Source organism: Euprymna scolopes, chromosome 1 (assembly GCF_053919585.1).
Source record: "Euprymna scolopes isolate OS-2025 chromosome 1, ASM5391958v1, whole genome shotgun sequence".
Classification (NCBI taxonomy): domain Eukaryota; kingdom Metazoa; phylum Mollusca; class Cephalopoda; order Sepiida; family Sepiolidae; genus Euprymna; species Euprymna scolopes.
Window position 1 is genome coordinate 141,600,270 of NC_136482.1, and position 19,490 is coordinate 141,619,759.

General features: G+C 33.9%; 1 protein-coding gene across 1 annotated transcript; it reads left to right on the plus strand.

The window, feature by feature from the left end:
• Positions 1 to 15,726: 15,726 nt before the first annotated feature.
• LOC145275349 (trace amine-associated receptor 4-like) lies at positions 15,727 to 18,142 on the plus strand. Its single transcript, XM_080127664.1, has one exon. It carries the CDS (start codon positions 15,953 to 15,955, stop codon positions 16,958 to 16,960), a length of 1,008 nt encoding a protein of 335 aa, XP_079983790.1. The 5' UTR covers positions 15,727 to 15,952; the 3' UTR covers positions 16,961 to 18,142.
• The last annotated feature ends 1,348 nt before the right edge of the window (positions 18,143 to 19,490 follow it).

Genomic DNA, 19,490 nt, shown 5'->3' on the forward strand with positions numbered 1-19,490 from the left:
ACGCGCGTATAAAACATGTGTAACGTTACACGGCTACTTTCCCTTGCTTTTTCTAGCCCATTTCATTGCGCTCCTACAATTATTGATATGAAAGTAATTTATTTCATCTTTCTGACAAGTTCAACGGGTTTTCTTAAACTTGCTACCTCTTTGATCGAATTTCTAGGACGACAAAATCAATGATTTGACAAGATTGATCTTTTAGCATATATCCAGACATTGCTGGCCCCACTCGTTATTTTACATCCTCCTTGAAACTTCATCACAATTTAGTGACCGAAACCGATATTGGTGACGTCACGGTTTGTTTTTGTGAAGTGAGATTTAAAAAAAAAATTTTTTTAAATGTACTCTAGTAGTTTCTTTTTTCACATAATGACAAGAAAGTTCTAGCAGTTAACTTTAATTCAGATGAACATAATGTCGGCTCAAACAACAAATTTTCGATCAAATAAGGATTATCAGAATCAACACACTTTTACAACTCAAAACAGTTGTATTTATGCCAGTAAAGAAAAAAATCTTCCGTTCTAGTTGGCGATGATGTCGTTGAAAGCGTGTTTTTTATATATCGCTGGGACTTTTGAAGCATTTCTTACGCAGAAAGTCGTCGAGATGCTTGGAAATATGGTAGTCGTAAGCTGAAATTCTGGAGAGTATACCAAATAAGAGTTTCGTAGCGTATTTTCGTTCAACTTTTGTAGTATTGGTTTATCAATACTACAATTACTAATGCGGTCGATCATCGTCGTGAAGGAGAATTGTGCCCTTTCTGTTGATTAATGATATGTGCTGTCGAAGCGTTTGGTGTATTTCATCCAGTTGTTGGCAGTACTTCTCTACCGTAATGATTTCGCCCGCATTCAAAAAACTTGATTAGATGAGACCGGTTGCAGACCACCAAACTGCCACCATGACCTTCTTTTGCTGCAACTCTGGCTTCATGAAGTGTCAAGGAGCTTAGTCGGCGTCTAACCACTGAGTTAAGCATTACCGGTTGTCGTAAAGAACCCACTTTTATCGCAAGTCACAACCCGGTCGAGAAACGGATCGTTCTTCTTGCGTAAATGAAAGGAAAATGACACTCCATGACGGCGTTTCTTTTGGCTGTGTATTTATTTGCTTCCCTGCTGAGTAAATAAGGCACAAGGCCGTTTTTTGATGTGGAGAGATTGGAGAAATGGGGACCAGCTCCCGATGGGTGGGAAATAGGAGCTGGATAGTGACAATTGCTATGAAGGGTTTCCCCGCCATTGACAAATAACTGATTGCCACATGGACAATGGTCTTATATTGATTGCAGTATCTGCCGGAACAGATACTACACTTGGCCCAGGGCCGGGGCTGGCGCCCGACCGAGACTTAGCGTTTCTTTTGGTTGTCGTACAATACGTAAGGCATCCATTTATCAATTTGTTTTTGTCATTCCCATTTCGGGCAGGTTGTTGGAAATGAACATATACGTTAGTCTAATGCAAAAGCAAGTTCTCGAACAGTTATGCGTAGATTGACTTCGATTAAGGCTCTTAATCATTGGCAACATCCGATGGTCGACTACTACGCTCATTATCCTCAAGACTCTTGTTGCCGCAACGAAATTTCTTGATTCATCATTGTGCTCTGCGTTCAGTAGTGGTTCCTGGTCTAAACGCTTCGTTGCTATTGCGAGCTGTTAAATAAGAAATAAGAATTGAAAATAAAAAAAAAATTGTGCGAATTTGATTTTTCCTTCTTGTATTCTACATTCTGAAAGGAAGACATAATTGTTTTAAACTGATTGTAATTTTAACGATTAGATAGAGTAAAAAACGCTCTTTTAAATGATATATAAAGTAAAGGAATTATATAAAAAAAACTAATTGAATATACATCACATTCAAATAAAAATTTAAAATTTCGGAAGAACCTTCTTGTTAACCTAATATTTCAAGTTGTGTTTACGCTGTGGTATACTTTTTCATTTCATCTTAGATTAGTTAGCATCATATTGTTATGTGAGATGGTTTTCACACATGGAGAGATTCTCTTAATGTTTCAGCAGTTTTCACCAGTGCCGACATTTGGATGTTGTTAATAGCACACTGGATTTCAATTTCTCCTAATTTTTATCCGTTTCTTTTTCAGAACAGTATTTAGTATTTACTACTCTTGTTTATAATAAATCGTTTTTATCCTTGCTCAAATTTTCTTTTCAACTTACCTTTACAACTCGTGCATTAGCTTAAGCTTCCTGATTCTTTGATCATCACCCATTGATTGATGGGACGACGATGTCAACTATTTTGTATTTTTCTTTCTCTTTGACTATTATCATGTCGGGTCTTCTAGCTTGAATAAGTTTGCAAATTTGTACTTTTGTTGATATGTCTTTCAAATACTGGATACAGTTTGTACTTGTACAATTTGTCGATGCCGTTTTATATTCGTGTGTCACTGCTTATGAAGGCCCAACTTCGATTGGATTATAAGGATATAACTGAGCAGTGATACAACATTGTAAATCTTTGGTAGCGATTGTGACGATTTGATAAAATTTGATTATATTAGACTGCGTTGGCGAAGAATTTGTTTACATTAGACTTTTAAGCGACTATTCTAGCGTCAGTTGTAGTATTGTGTTCTATAGATTTTATTAAAAACTTTGGAATTACTGTTTAGTTTGATGTAGAGTGTGAGGAAGGTAAACTATTGTCCGTGTTTGTGCCTGGACGAGTTTTTGTTGTGGTATGATTTTGAAGTTTTTTATGATAATTTGCTGTATTTACTTTTTATGTGGTATACACTTTTGTCTCTTTGTCTATATTTTTTCGAGTTTTGTATATCCTGTCTTTTTGTTCTTATCGCTAGTAGCGATTTCCGTCTAAAAATGAAATCGATTTTGTTTTCTAGATCAGAATACTCCATATATCAGGTTCAATTATGTCGGGCAAAAATTGACAAATTAATTTGATAAAGACCGTTCCAATATAAATTTGCCCTAAATGCAGTTCCAGACGTTATGTATAATTTAGAAAATATGCAAAAATGTATGTAAAATATGTAAAAATACTGTCTGCAATGTAGAAAATGTGAAAAAAAAAAAACTTTGCTTAATAATGAAATGAAACGGATCATCCAATAAGAAAGCAAGAAGTATGAACGGAGAAATAGTAAAAAGTCCTTTTTAAAGGAATATGCCAATTTATAAAAACACAAATTTGTATGAAAGGTTATAATGCACGTACAAATATAAATGCACGTGCAAGATAAAACGTAAACACGCTCATAAGTGTGTATAGACGATGATAAAGTATGTATATAAGTGTAATTGAAAAGTGATACATTACATACGAACACAATATGCAAAAAGAGATAACACACATATGAACATGAATATGTGTGAAAAGTGATAACGTACGTACGAAGAGAAATGTGTGCATTATTTGATAACGTACGTACGATCAGAAATGGATGTAGTAATTGATAATGTAGGCCAAAAAATAAATATGTGTAAAAGGTGATAACATATTACGAACATAAATGTAACGTAGGATTCGAAATGCATGTGATTGGTGATAATATACGTACATATATAAATGTGTGAAAGGTGATAACGTACATACAAACAAAAATCTACGTACAAATGTGTGTAAAAGTGGATAACGTAGTACAAATACGAGTGTGTATGAAATGTGAAACGCACATACAGACATATGTGGGGACAGTGAAAATATGTGTATAAACTCATTTTTAAGCAAAGTTCTATTTTAGCATATTTTCTACATTGCACAGAGTATTTCTACATATTCGTACATGCATTTTTGCATATTTTTACATTGTACATAGCACATGGAACTGAATTTGGAGTAAATATATGTCGCTATATCGGAACTGTCTCTATCAAGACACACATCTTCTGGTTTTCTTGCTGTTTCATACAGATATTTCCAAATGTACTGCACTCTATTTCCGCTCTGATAAGGTAACATCCTACGTCTATAATATCAAGGTTCTCAAACAAGTGCTTGGTGAAGCAGGTGCTTGGTAATGACCTATTGTCTCTATTGTATGTGAAAGTCGATATCATGCGTATGAACATCAATATTTTAGAAAGGTTTTAACGTACGTCCAAACATAAATTTTTGTAAAAGGTGATTATTTACATACAGACATAAAGAGTGAGTGAAAGGTAATCGCGTGCGTGAAAGTTGATAACGTACGTGCAAACATAAATGTGTACGATAAAATGATAACGCATGTGTGAAACGTGATAACGTACGTACAACTATATATGCGTTTGAGTGTTTTCCGCTTCCAGAAGAGAGACCCCTGGATTTTTGAGGAGTGAAAAAAACTCTCTTTTGGAATACTACCTGTTCTATCCAATATATTTAACACTTTTGATTATGGCTTTATCTAGGATATTAAGCACTTATGTAAGTAATAATACCCTCAGAGCATTACGAAACCCAAATTTCATATGCCCCTCTAAAAAGAAATTATTTAAGTGATCAGTGAAAAAAATCAGGAGGCCTGCAGAGCCCTGCTAAAAGCCACTAAATATAATCATATATGCCTCCAGAGTACAACTAAATTAAATTACTACTTCTGTTATGGAGACTCACCTATTCATTCATAATGAACTCTGCTAAGTATTATATAAACAATGAGGTTAATACTCTCGTGGTAGTCCAGTCAATATAATGCAAAAATACCCAAACGATTAAGAAATTGCAAGAATTTGCTTTTTTTGCCATAAGTAAGGTTAGGTTTTCTACACATCATACTAAAAGTTGGACAAGATTTGAGCATTAGAAAGTTTCCAATTTTGAAGTTGACTTGCTAGTAATTTTCCATTACATTTTAAATCTCTAACACGGTCAGTTTTCATGATAAACCAATAAATCTTGCATTTTTATCCATGTCTTGGTGGTCAATCTTTCACCTGCAATGGTTGCCAGTGATGTTGAAGCCTCCCTTATTCCATATCTATGGATACACCTAACTGTTTTCTTAGCAACTTTTACAGAATGGGTCAAAGAAGTGGAGTAATTTCAGTCTGGATCCCAGGTTATATGATGTGATTTTCCTATTAAAACCTAGTCCCCTTGGAAATAAGAGGAGGATATTCTGCTTTTTTTCTCAACCCCGTATTGTTGTACGGAACCCGACTCATACGGGAATATACTAATACACTGATTGCATATATTTTCAGGGTAAAATATTAATTCAACCAATGGAGAAACCTGTCCTTTATGTGAACAAAATCTTAGCCATAAAGAGACTGTGGTGATTTGAGAAAAAGGAGCCAAACGCATTAACCGTGCAAATATCGAAAGAGTTGCGATGTCTGGGTTGAAGCAGGAACTTGTGTTCACAAAACATTTCGGAACAACACAAAGGACATCAATAACAAAAAAAAAAAAACAAACATTGCTTTTGCCCCCAGAAAGTGTGATTCTGACTGACCAGTGAAAAAGATTGCTCATCTGTCTCTGGGACCACATGACGGTAGAAAACATTGCTTATTCTGTGAAAATGTTACTGGGACAAAAGACCCAAAACGAAAAAGTGACGAGAAGATTATCCATGTGAAGACAGACGCATTTATTTAAACTGTATTGGTCCATTGCAAAACCAGGGAGGGATGAGTAGGCCAGTGCTGTTCAAATCCGTGTCAACTTCTGTATAATGCGGAATATTCCAAGACAATTCACGTCAGCTGAATCCACCAAACGACGACAAAGTGGAAAACCAAAGGACAGCGATCAGGATGATGCATTCGAGCGTGTTTGTGCGTTCCTAGAGGAAAACGATGAAGAACAGCTAACAATATCGGACCTTGTCACTAAATTGGGAGAATACTTGCACGGTAATAAATCCACGGCGCACGGAAATCAGTACCTCACAGAAAAGCTGCTAAGTCGATATGGAAACTCTATATTCGTAACTGAAAGCTCTAGTGGAATAAAAAAAAACATTGTCATGTTTTGGGCAAAAATAAAACCCTGCCATTATTCGTGAATACTGCAGTTCACCTCAGGAGGACAATGAGCAAGCACAGAAACGAGCAATTCTCAACACCGCAGCAATACTCATCAAAACTGATATCAAAACAATAGTTGATTCAGTGGAGGATATGTATCCAACAACTGCAGAATTGAAACTAGCAGCAGCATTAGATTTTATCCCAGCAAGTTTACGGTTTTTGTTGCAAGATCTGTTTGTTAGGAAGGACACGTCCAGAAAAATTATTCACATTGGGCAAGCAGTTCGCTGAAGAACTGTTATTGCGCCGCAACAGCTTGGTGTTGCGGTGCAAATGCACCACTTGTATAGATCACGATTTTTGATTGATAGCCATGGGATCTGCTTCATCATATCCAGAGGGACAAAGGTTTGAATTGAACGCGGCATGTTCACTTGTCCCGGATGTGCTAGGCGGTGACATGGACATTCTTGGTCAGTTCCTGTTGTTTGCAGGAGACAACGTGGATCATAGCATTATCACATTGAATGGAAAGGACACCTTCCATGGGATGGGAATGATCGCAGGCATCACACCCAAGAAGCAAGTCAGCCATAGTATCCTACGACAAAAACGTCCGACTTGAAACTTTTTAAAGCATGTCAATCGTTGCTTAGTATTTCTGTCAATCCCATACACACCTGATATCTATGATCGCAAAGTGGAATTGTTTGGGAAATATCTTTTCGCTTCAACAATAGTACGACCAGTTGGCAAGGCATGATGCACCTGCTACATAAGGACTGCAAATATCTGGGAAAATCTTTGGTACACTTTCTTTCAATGATAAACACGAACCGAAAAGATAAAACATGTATCCTGCCCACCCTAGATTACCTATGCAGTCTATCCTCAAAACATAATATGCCAACTATCATAACTTTTGATCAACCGCTATTTTTGAAGGCGTCTGAAATTGTGAGGGCTGTTACAGATGATAGTCCAATTAGGAATAGGATACTGTTGCTTGACACACCTTCCTTACCTTCATGAATGCGTTGTGTCTCGTTGGGACTTTGATGGATGGCGCAGGACTCAAGGAAATCATGGAGACATTAAATAGTGAAAATGCTGTCGCACACATGATGAGCGAAAAGGCAGTGTAACGAGCATTTCGTGGCCACCTGCTGGTAGATCATTGTCTCACATGTCAGATTGTTGCCAAGATTGTGGAAGATGAACCTGGTTTTCAGGACTAAGTGGAGGAACTTGGGCGATAGTACATGTTGATAGAGACTGGCGAGTTTGATTTAGATTCATTAATGGAATCAGATTGCATAGACAGAGTTCACAATACTTAACTGATAAAAAGAATGAATGAACTGGAAAAAACCTGAAAGACTACAAAACTATGGATAAATTATCAGCAGATGCTAAATATAGCTAGGGTACTTGTATCGACTGATCGAATGGGGTCTTGGGTGATGCATCTCAGTGCTGTCTCAGCTTGCTTGCCAATATTAACGGCCGTTGGTCATCCGAATTATCTAAAGTCGGCTCGTCTATATCTCCAGAAAATGTAGGACTTGAACGACGACAACCCTGAAGTACATCAGAAGTTTCACTCTGGGTTTTATGTAATCCGATGCAGCAGCCAATACTGGGCTGGTCTTGCCTCTGATCTTGTGAGTGAGCAGACACTAATGCGCTCACTTAAAAGCCAAGGCGGGTTGACACGAGGGAGTGAAATGTCTGAGTACCAGAGAACAGTTTGGGCCATGTCATCCACTGTGTTATCTGTCTACAACCTTGTCAAGTTATGCAACAAGTGGTAAACCTAGGAGTTGTACACTATTCTCAGCTGATGAATCGTTACGCAACGTCATCACAGGAATCCATGCCAATGAAGACGTCAATGTGAAGGACCTCTTTGAAATCGGAAGAGACAGTGTTTGGACAATCAGTGTTTTCGTTCTATCACAAACGGAGTTTGAATGTAAAAACTCTAGCATCCAAAAAGAACGTGAATTATCTGAAGATTGTAGTATTTACCCAACACTCCTGTTTCAGAGGTTTCTCGTGTTCTTTCAGAAGGAAAATTTTCGGCTAGATGATGTCATCTCCTATGAACTGTGTTTATACCCAATGTCGTTGTTTGAGTGAAAAAGGATCTTGCGTCAAGTTTACAGACCACAACTTGCCGAAGCAATTAGAAATTATGTCAGAACAAAATCAAACAATGGTTTGCAGCAAACTCTTCCAATCACAGAGCACAACATACTGGACGGAGGATCTTTTCTTTAAATTCTTGAAATGGAAGGAAGGGAGCACCTACAGTTCGATTGCAAATGAGTATGCTTCATTTCCTGTCGAAAACTATGAAAGTGGTGTTTGATAGTTATAATGGACCAAAATATAAAGGAATGTGCGCACCAGAGGCGAAGTTAAAAGTTGGAAAAATTACGACTTTTTGCCGAATGGGGCAAACAAGCGGTCACTTATCAAGCTGATCATGGAACGAATGAAGCAGAAAAATAGTGATGTTATTCAAAAAACAGAATGAGATGCTGACATTGAGATTGAAAAGGCAGCCATCAGTATGTCTTCTTTCAGATCGATAAGCCTTATTGGAGAAGACAAAGATCTTGTTCTTTTTGCTGTTTCATACAGATGTTTCCAAATGTACTGCGCTCTATTTCCGCTCTAAAAAGGTGACATCCTACGTCTATAATCTCAAATTTCTCAAAAAGATACTTGGTGAAGTAGTTTGCAGTGACCTATTGTTTCTGCATACCTTTACAGGATGTGATTCGGTGTCCAAGGTGTTCGGAATTAGAAAGAAGTCGGGTTTACAACGAATCATCAAAAAAGAAAAGGCCATGTGAAACTGTTCAAAAGCATTCTGTCAACCAAAGTAAACGCAGAATTTGGTGGAAACCAATGGTTCTAAGGCAATGATAGCACTATTCAATGGAGATCCGATATGCTCTGCAAAAAAGTTGCAAGAGCAAAGACGTTTGTCACGCCAGAACTACTCCCTCCAACAGCCTCTTCCTGTAGATTTCATTCTTTGCAGACCTACTACCAGGTCATGGAGTGGATGATATGTAGTGATGAAATGGCACCATCTGAGTGGAGATGGGAAGTAGTAGTGGACAAATTTGTTCCAGTGATGACAGACAGGAGTCCTGTTCCTGATGAACTGATTCAGATGATTCATTACAACTGTTTGGAAGGATTCATTACCTTAAGGTGAACCTGAAGAAATCATGAACTAGAATGTACAAGTGCTTGAAGACATTGCCAAGATGGCAACTGTGACAATGTGAGAATTGCTCCAGTCATAGATGAGGAGGATGAGGAGGAATAAGTGTAAACACCTTCAAAGAAACATTATGACATGTGAATCGGGGTAGGGTGGGGACATCCGTATATGTAGAATAAGAGGGGGATTTAACATCACTTCCAACCATATTAGGTGAAAGATTGAGCACCAAAACATGGATAAAAATGCAAGATTTATTGGTTTATCATGAAAACTGACCGTGTTAAACATTTAAAACATAATGGGTAATGACCCATAAGTCGAAAATATTCAACTTCAAAATTTGAAACTTTCTCATGCTGAAATATTTTCCAACTTTTAGTATAATATATAGTAACCCCAACCTGACATAAAACTACAAAAACACAACAACCAAATTCCTGCAATTTTTTAAGTATCATTTCGTGTTATGATTGGACTATATGGGAAAATATCGCAACCTAACGCGAGATTACAGCCTGTTCAACTTGACAATCGGAAATACCGACACATTTTATTTGTAATTACTTAATTTGTACAATAATCACGTCTTTTGTCACGACCTTTTCCTCGGGCTACAACACGCTCCTTTCTAGGTAGTTCATTATCGTATCGTACGAATCCGAAAATTCTATTGTTGGCATTTGTTTCCTCGATATTTTAACAATCAAAATTATTTTGAGATAGATATCAGGTATGGACTGGAGGAACGTAAAGGTTGCCAACATGCTAAGTGAAAGTGATTTTTGTGAAACTAACTGTATTTGAACTTAAGGCACCCAGGCCGTCATTTCGTGTCGTTAACCACTGCACAACCGTCAATTCCCGATTTGTACTTAAAAATATAAAAAAAAAGTTCACTCCAAATATTTTTCGACTTCATAATATATATATATATATATATATATATATATATATATATATATATATATATATATATATATATAAGCAGAACCCGTTAATCGTCGTTGTATGATTAGAACGGCTTTCGGAATAGACACCCACAACCTCCCCATATAAATAACGACTTCGGAATAGACAACCCCCAACCGCCGCATGTTAAGAACGGTTTCGAAACCATCGAAAAGTACTTGTTTCCCAAACTATCGAAAAGTACTCGTTTCTGACAAAGCTTAGTCAAAGTCTTTAAAATTCGTCATGTTAGAAAAAAATTGTGGAGTTAGAGCTAATGTAAAAATTTACAAAACGCAAAACACAAAGATATTGTCTTCTGTACAAGCGACGCTAATCAGTGCATATGTTTAATGTTTGTTTGTTTTCAGCACGATTGTAATCTATACAGTGTGACGACAATTGGTTAATATGTTTTATATTGTTGTCTTTTTAGCGACGCCAATCGGTTTATATGTCTAATTTTGTTTGTTTTTTCACCACGATTGTAACATGTAGAGAGCGACTACATTCGGTTAATATGCTTAATGTAGTTAGCTGTTTAGCACGATTTCATTATGTAGAGAACGCTGCTATATTGTATAATTTCTGGAACGTTCGTTTATTTCTTGTGGATTCCGGAATATGCGAATAGTAAGGTATCAACCAATCAAAAATGGGCGGAATTTGAGAAGGAGGAATTTATCATTTTTGAATCAGGAAATGGAAAGATGTTATGCGAATGTGTGTAATAACAAATTAATAGCGGCGCAAGCACAATATATGACACCATTTCAACTGGTAGCGGTGGGAGCACTAAAGATTGAAAGAGAAAAAATAACTTCTTCCTCTGTAGATGTGGCGATTATGATAATGTTGCTCATTGGATGTAATGTAGCATTTTATTATCATGTAGCAGAAATGGTGATCGTAAGCCACGTACTAGGGTAGATGTATTGAATTTGTATCTGTTGTGGAATCTGTTGTTGCAAACATACGGTACTTTGGTTCAAAAGGGAATTTCTGCAATCAAAATATTATATAAGGATATATATATATATATATATATATATATATATATATATACATATATTTAGTAATGTGATTGATAATCAAATTATAATTAAATTAAAAATCCGTTTCATAAGAAGGAACAACAACAAAATCAATTATTTGTACGATCGTTTCGGAAAACAATGTTTTTATTGTGGTAGACATCAAGTTACGGACAATAATTATTACATATAGTTTTTTATTAAACAAGGTTTCCTCATCAGCAAATATTGGAAAGGGTTTTTATTAAATGTAAAAGACACCATAAATAAACCTAGCATTAAAGTAAGGCAGATGTATCTGGAAAAAATTAAAATAAAGGTATGGATTTAAAACTTGATAAGAAAATTAATATGAGTTAGGGATAGAAATAAAATAGAGTAAAATTATAAATATAAATTTGGTTTACGTACAATATTATACATACATATATATATACAAATACATACATGCATATATATGAGAAAGTATAGAACATACATATATATACATATACATAGATATACACATATATACATAAAACCATTCATACAAATATTTACCTTTTAATTTTTCGCCTTTTGAAATCAGGAACTATGGTTAAAATACTCATATAGATGCTCGCTATAGATTTCCAGCTTATGAAATGATAAATATTCAAAAAGAACGCTTAATTAATAATTTATTTCCGTTAACGTACTTTTGATTAACGGACGCTAAAGTTTAAAATTCGAAAGAAATTGGAGGATAATGTTATTTGTATAATTAAATAATGTAAGGGGGATAATTAGACATATTTCTTTAATTAAAGGATGTAAGGGAGATAATTAGTCTTACTTAATTTATTACAGAATAATAAAAAAATTGTAATCTATTTTTACTAATAAGTAATTTTTAATGATTTAAGGTGGTTTATATTTATTAAAATTAAACCAACGTTTATGACTGCATGTGAATATTAGTTCCTCTTTTGTATTTAATAGGGTGATTGTATTTTTTATATCTTCATATTTCAAAATTTTTAGGGTCTCTTTTGTACATAGTGCACAGAATTTATCTCCTGGTTTATATGGTTTGCAAGATTCAATTACTTGCCATTTCAACTTGAAAGGAATATTGTTATTCTTGAGTTGCCAAATATAGTTGGATAGAGTAGTTTGGTTTGACAGAGAGTTATTTTTAAAAGAATATTTGTGCGTTGAAATTCTATGTTTTATTAGGCCAGATGTGGAACCAAAATATATTGCCTCTTGTTTATTGTGATTATTTTCCATTATGTCTGGTGCTGGATTATTATATGGTGGGTTAGTTTGTAATTGATCGGTAGATTGGTTAAAGTTGGTTTCATTATTTAATCTGGTGGTTAAGTTATGGCTATTAATAGATTCATGTAGATTTGGTGTTTTTGATACTGTGCAGCTATAGATTACATTTTTAATTTTACATGAGCCTTGTAGGGGACATTTATTTTTTCTTCTATAGTTACAGTCTGCTATAGTTTGTAAAGTTGTATTTTGTAGCTTATTAATTTTCTTGCTATTAGAATTAATTAATTTTAATGAAGGTTAGGCATAGTAGAGTAAGAGACTTTGATTGTATTCTTATTGAAAATTTTATTATATCTATGAGGGGCTTTAAAGTTCTTATCTAATATTTAAAAAAATTCTCTGGCTATGTTTGACTCTAGGTTTTTGGAATATGGAGGGTTGAACCATAGGGTCTCCTTATGTCTATTCTTACGTTTAAGGGTTTTGGTTTGTTGCTTATTTGTATTATTATCTAATATTTGTGGTTTGGTTTTATCTTTTTTTGTCTCTTGTATTGTATGTATATATATTACTTCAATATTTTTAAATACCTACAGACACTAGGGTTTCATTCTTTTCGGGAATCATCAATGCAGGGAATCACGATTACAGTCGACCACAAAGCCATGTCTGACACCATAAGCAAGGAACAAACCACACGGCCAACGTACCGCAAGAAATATAGTTGAAATGTAAACATTTATTATTAAATGTCGAGTCCTCCGTCCAGAGTGATCTAATTATTATACCATCATAACCTGCACATGCGAGCTTAAGTGATGGACTTTCATTTCAACTTGAAAGTGTTCAAGAATAAGAACTGGCTTACATAATTATTTCTATTTTAAATTTGTTTGAATACATTCGTATAAATATAATTATTTGTTTACATTAATTGTGGCCTGCGCGAAATCGATTCTCAGAAACGAGTTTACGTACTTTGATTACGCACCTACCCCCTCCAGAAGACAGAGAAGTATTTGTATTCTTACACAAGATATGATTTTGCGTTGTTATTATCTTTTGTGAAAATCTATACTCCGATATATTTGTTTCTTTTTTTGTGTTGATATTTAAAAAATACAGCTTTTCTATACATGGGTCATGAAATTGCATTTATCTACAAAAGATCTAGCTAATCTGTATATTTTTAAAACATTCATTTCAATTAATTCCCTAATATTTTTTTTTGTTTTCCTATGAGATGATCATCTTTAGTTAACTGTTACGTGTAATTATATTCATGCAAATATTTTACATGATTTATACTGGCATAATATTTACGTAAAAAAGTTATAGAAAACATAAACCTCTGTCTATATATTTATGCATGCGTATATATATAGCAACGTAAAAGCTATTGTCTTATGTTTTAACTATTAGCTTTGCAGCAAACATGTCTTCATAGTTCAGGCATTAACGTCAAAGGGAAAAGTAAATCGCATACTAAAAGTGTTGGTTTCGAATCTCGGTGGTGGTGCATGAGTCATTTTTTTAAAACTTTTAAAATCGTTTCCTATATATTTTATCCAATATAATATAATAATTAATACGAAATCTGCATTAATCAAAATTTAATGTTTAAGCATATTTTACGACTGGGCAATGCCGGGCGGCCTGCTAGTATATAACTAAAATTGCTTTATTATGTTTATTATGTTTATATATACAAATGTGTGTGTATGTGCGCATGTGTGTATAGTTTTACTACGAGGCTATTACTACTTCCCACGCATCAACTGACCACATTAAGTGACTTTGATAGGTCGGAGTTGTTGGCTTGGGGAATGTGTTACATTTAGAATAATTGCGACGACGAAAACAGGACGTCATCTAGTGGCTTCGGAAGTGTGTCGGTCGGTATGCGTTTTCGTGTTTCCTGTTTCTTCCTGTCCGTTATCACCACTCTGTCACGTGACTTATATCGGCCTTACTTATTAAAAGAGTGTCGAGGAGAGTGCACGACGAAATTTAAAGCCAAGAAACGGTTAACAAGTGGCACTTCGAAAGTGGATCGTGGCAGAACTGAAATTGCAACAAAGAGAGCGGAGGGGAAAGAGAGAGAAGAAGGGATACATTAGAAATAAGTAAACACAATTCTAATGGACTATTTTATCAACAAGGAAGGTTGACATTCTTTTAAAAAGAATTTCTTTTCGTTTTTATTCTGCGAATCGAACGGATACAAAATGGACGAAGATATCTCTCTTATTTAATATTACATATTTATACAAATAAGTAATTGTTCAAAAGAAAAGATATTTTGTAAATGTTAGTTATAAAAAATATAACGCACTTATTATTCCTAGAAAAAGAAATAAAATAAATGCACATGGACGCATACTCGACGGCGTTTGGATCAACGTGACATTTCTGTTCGAGAGCAGAACATACAAGATAATTTGACCACATTACCAAAACCACTTTATAGTGATTCAAAGAGAACCAAGAAAAAAAAACACAGCAATAACTTTCGGGGTGGAACTAGATAAAAGACATCAAAAGACGGATTATTATACGCAGTCTCAAATTAAAATTTGATATTTCAACCCAGAAGAATGTAATAAATTACTTATCAAAAATATGCCGGATTTAAATTCTTCAATTGTCGCTTAAAGATTACGAAATGAAAAAAATAATTGCAAGATACAAATATTGTTCAAATTCATGGATATAAAAATACTTCCTTGTGATAGTTACCAAGGCATTCATCAAATTGTTGATTAAGAATATATTCTGTTTCAATTCTGGACCAAGGATTACTAAAGTAAATAAAAAGAAAAAAAAACATGATAAAATCCAAATAAATCGATTCACTTCGTTTAGGTGATTACCAAAGATCGAAATAATTTGACAAAGTGATGATAATGATAAAATATGCAAAAAAAAAAAAAACATTGACGATAAATTTTTACATCAAATATTATTCATTTACTTAACATATTTTTTATGTTGTGTTGAACGTTTGACCAAGGAATTATTAATCGCTTAAACCACTGTTGGAATGAAAAACTATTATATTGACCACGAACAACCAATGCATCATTTAGTTGATTTCATGGTAAAAGCAATAGAGACAACAGTTAGGAAAACAGAATAAAGATAACAAAAAAAAAATTAAAAAAACACAAAACAGGAAGTGGACCTTGAAAGCATCAGTATTACAGCGATTATTTAAATATATATATATATATATATATATATATATATATATATATATATATATATAAAGAGAGAGATAAAAAGAGAAAGAAGGGCAGAAGGAGAGAAGGAGAGAGAGAGAGAGAGAGAGAGAGAGAACAAGAACTGAGATATACAATTGTTATTGACAGGAATTTGTGACTTGCATCTTGAGAAATATAACTTATTTAGATATTACAGATGTAAAATAATCGCATAAATCTATTACTTATACTTAAAAATACAAAACATCAACTTGATTTCAATTACCCCCTCGAATAACCGACGACAATGGATTCAGGAAGGAACGACACTTTGGAAGAGTTGAATGCTTTAATATTTGAGCACAACAAACCTGTGGTGATTTTTACTGCGTTTTTTATGCTACTCGGAATTTTGGGGAACTCGTTAGTGCTATTCGTGTACACGTTCCGCATGAAGAGTTCAACGCTGCAAATCTTCATCATTTATCTTGGATTAGTCGACATGCTCGGATGTTGTCTGGGCGTTCCATTCGATATGGTCGGTTTATTCCTGCCGCTCGTGTACCCATTGAACTTGCTCTGCAAAGCGGAGCATTTAACCGTCTACTTTAGTTGCATTTCGTCTGTCCTCACTTTGTTTGCCATCGCAGGGGAAAGGTTCAATCGAGTGTGTCGACCATTGGCCATGCAGACCTTGCCACAACACGCCAAGTGTATCGTAATCGGTGTTACTGTCATTTCGTTACTCATCGCACTGCCGGTGTGGCTGGCCTACCAAAGAATGGAAATGCGACTCGATAACGACCTCGTGTCTTACCAGTGTTGGTTGACATTCCCTTCATATTGGGAAATCTATTTCCTCATTTTATTCTCCATGTTTTGGATTTTACTCTTGATTATTGTTGTTATGTATTTCTTTGTTTGGAAAAAAGCTCAGCAGCACTTCCGGCAACTTGAGGCCCGAAGATTAAAGCCAACGCACGAGGGAACTGACCATCTGCCCGACTCGAATAGCCACGAGACTACACACAACTCGGCTCAAATAAATATGACGATATTCAGCATAACTGCACTGTTCGCCGTCAGTTTTGCCCCACATTTCATACTCAACCTTGTTCAGCCAACACTCACTGCGCAGACGTACGCACTCACAAGGATTATCCATCGATTGTGGGTTTTAAATTGTTCGTTAAATCCTGTGGTGTATGGAATTTTTAATGGAGAATTCCGGTTGGAATTCAAAAAGTTATTCTCATCGGATACAAATCAGAAAAGTAGCTGCATGACAACAAAAAACAACGATGTCGAACTCTGAATTCGGTCTTGATGTTGCCTAACTTCATAATCTTCAATCATTCAATAAGAATTACATCAACTACGCAGAAGGCATAATGTGTTGATCTAACTTGTAAACCACAATCCAGCAGCAAAGCTTTAAAACAGAAAAGAACGCAAAAACGCTAAAACAAACAAACAAAAACCGAACATTACGACATGGTAACTCTAGTCTATTTTTTTTTCTATTACAAACTTTTTTCTTTTTAACAAATTTAATCTCTTATTTAAAACGTAAATAACGAATAGGTTTTCATGTTTTAATCTGCTGGAAGAAAAATATGAAGCTTTTTGTTCATGATTATTGGCATTATTATTTAGAAACCAGGCGACATAAGATATTATTATTATTATTATTATTATTATTATTGTTATTATTATTATTATTATTATTATTATTGTTATTATTATTATTATTATTATTTTATTATATTATTTTTTATTATTATTATAATTATTTTATTATATTATTATTATTATTTTATTATATTATTATTATTATTATTATTTGTATCATATGATTATTATTATTATTATTATTATTATTATTATTATTATTATTATTATTATTGAGTTTTCATGCCTACTCTTTTTGTCGTCAAAGATCAAGTGACACGTTTCCCTAATATAACATATTCTATGCTTTACAATTTCTGCTGTAAATAATTATAACATGTATTATTTGTTGGGATTTATGTTTGACCGAACTGATGCCATTGTTTTAGACTACCATCTGCTAGGTTCAAAAGCTAGTGAGCGTATCTATAGTGCTCATTCACCTAGAGACATGGACTCAGAATTCCCTCTCAGCGATTATCGTCATAGCATCATGTTAAACTTATAAAATAATTGTTTCCAATCATTCTATTAAATAATTTCACAATGGCTGATACGCCGTAACTTATTAATTGTTGTCTTTCGTTGAAGATAAGGTTAACACGATTCGAATAGATATAGTCTATATGCTGTGTTTTGTCCATCTTTAGTCGTTGATAGTTGTTTTCATGTTATTTAGGCTGAAGTAAAAACATTTTTATTTTAATATTTCATAACCTTCTTCATTGGTATCTTTATTATTTTACTTGTGATTTTCTTATTATCAATAATAAATTACTTATTCATTCAAATAAACGATGAAAAAAATTACAAAGGTTTCACAAAACTTCTGTTTATTTATTGGAATTTATGCCATCTATGCTTTTTTAGATTTTTATATGCATGCATTTTTTTATTTTTTGTATTTCTTATTTTGTTATTTTTTCCGTAAATTTATTTTTTCCCTATATATATATATATATATATATATATATATATATATATATATATATATATATATATATATATATATATATATATGTATATATATACACATATGTATATATATACATATACAGGGTGTCCATAAAGTTACTATACAGTCGAATTACATCCTGTGCGTTTTCTGCTTTCCAATATCACTTCAAAATAAATTTGCGCTCTTCCAAAGTTAGCTTGCGTGGCATGCTTGATTAAATAAACCTGTAAAAAAATAAATATTAACTATTAATACAAATATAATACAATAAAACAATAAGACTGTATAGTAACTTTACGGACACCCTGTATATATATATATATATATATATATATATATATATATATATATCGATTCGACTTTAAAACTAGTTATCTGGTCGTTATTAATTTTGAAGCGTAGCTGCAGGTGTCATAATGTGGACCATATTTAGTTTTATTTGGTTTTATTCAAAGGGAGTAATAAATAACAAAGATACTTCGTAGAAAATTTAGATAGGTCCGATTTGTGTGAAATTTCGAGAATATTTATTATACAGCAAGTAATAAATAATTTCAGCTTCTTTGCTTAAAGGCAGTTTTACGGAAATGATATAGACATACCCCTCCATTTAAAAATGAAATATATTCACTTACGGTATTATGAAATTAATATGTGAATCGTTGCGGTGCACAGGTAGGAAGCTTCACATGCTTCCCAGCAGTCCACAATACCTTGTATAGTCTACATTGAACTTTAGAGAACATATTTTTGATTTTATAATATTTTTATATGTAATGGCTTGAATTAAAGTTTATAATGAAAATGTCAAGTATCATGCTTCAATTGTGCTCTAACAAGAAACATAATTTCGAATGTACCTCTGTCATATCAAAGAACCTAGTGTTCATTTTATATGTCTGTCTTTACTGCTTGTGCCGTGATAATGATTTGAATTTAAGTTTAAAATGAAAAAGTCAAGTATCATGGTGCAGTTGTGCTTTTAACACGAAGATTCATTTCCAATGCGTCTCTGTCATATCAAAGAACATTGATTTTATATGTCGGGCCTTTCGGTCTGTATGGAAATTAAACTTCTACATTATACTTGTGATGTTAGGCTGTGTAAGGTGTTAACTTTGGTCAAAATCGTCTGTTCCTTCTTCCATCAGATTCTTTTGACTATCGATTATCAAAAATTATCGAAGATATTCCAAAACAACACCTTTATAAGAAC

What these genes read in the sequence shown, in the direction of transcription:
- LOC145275349 (XM_080127664.1), top strand. Translation starts at nt 15,953, where the DNA reads ATGGATTCAGGAAGGAACGACACTTTGGAAGAGTTGAATGCTTTAATA.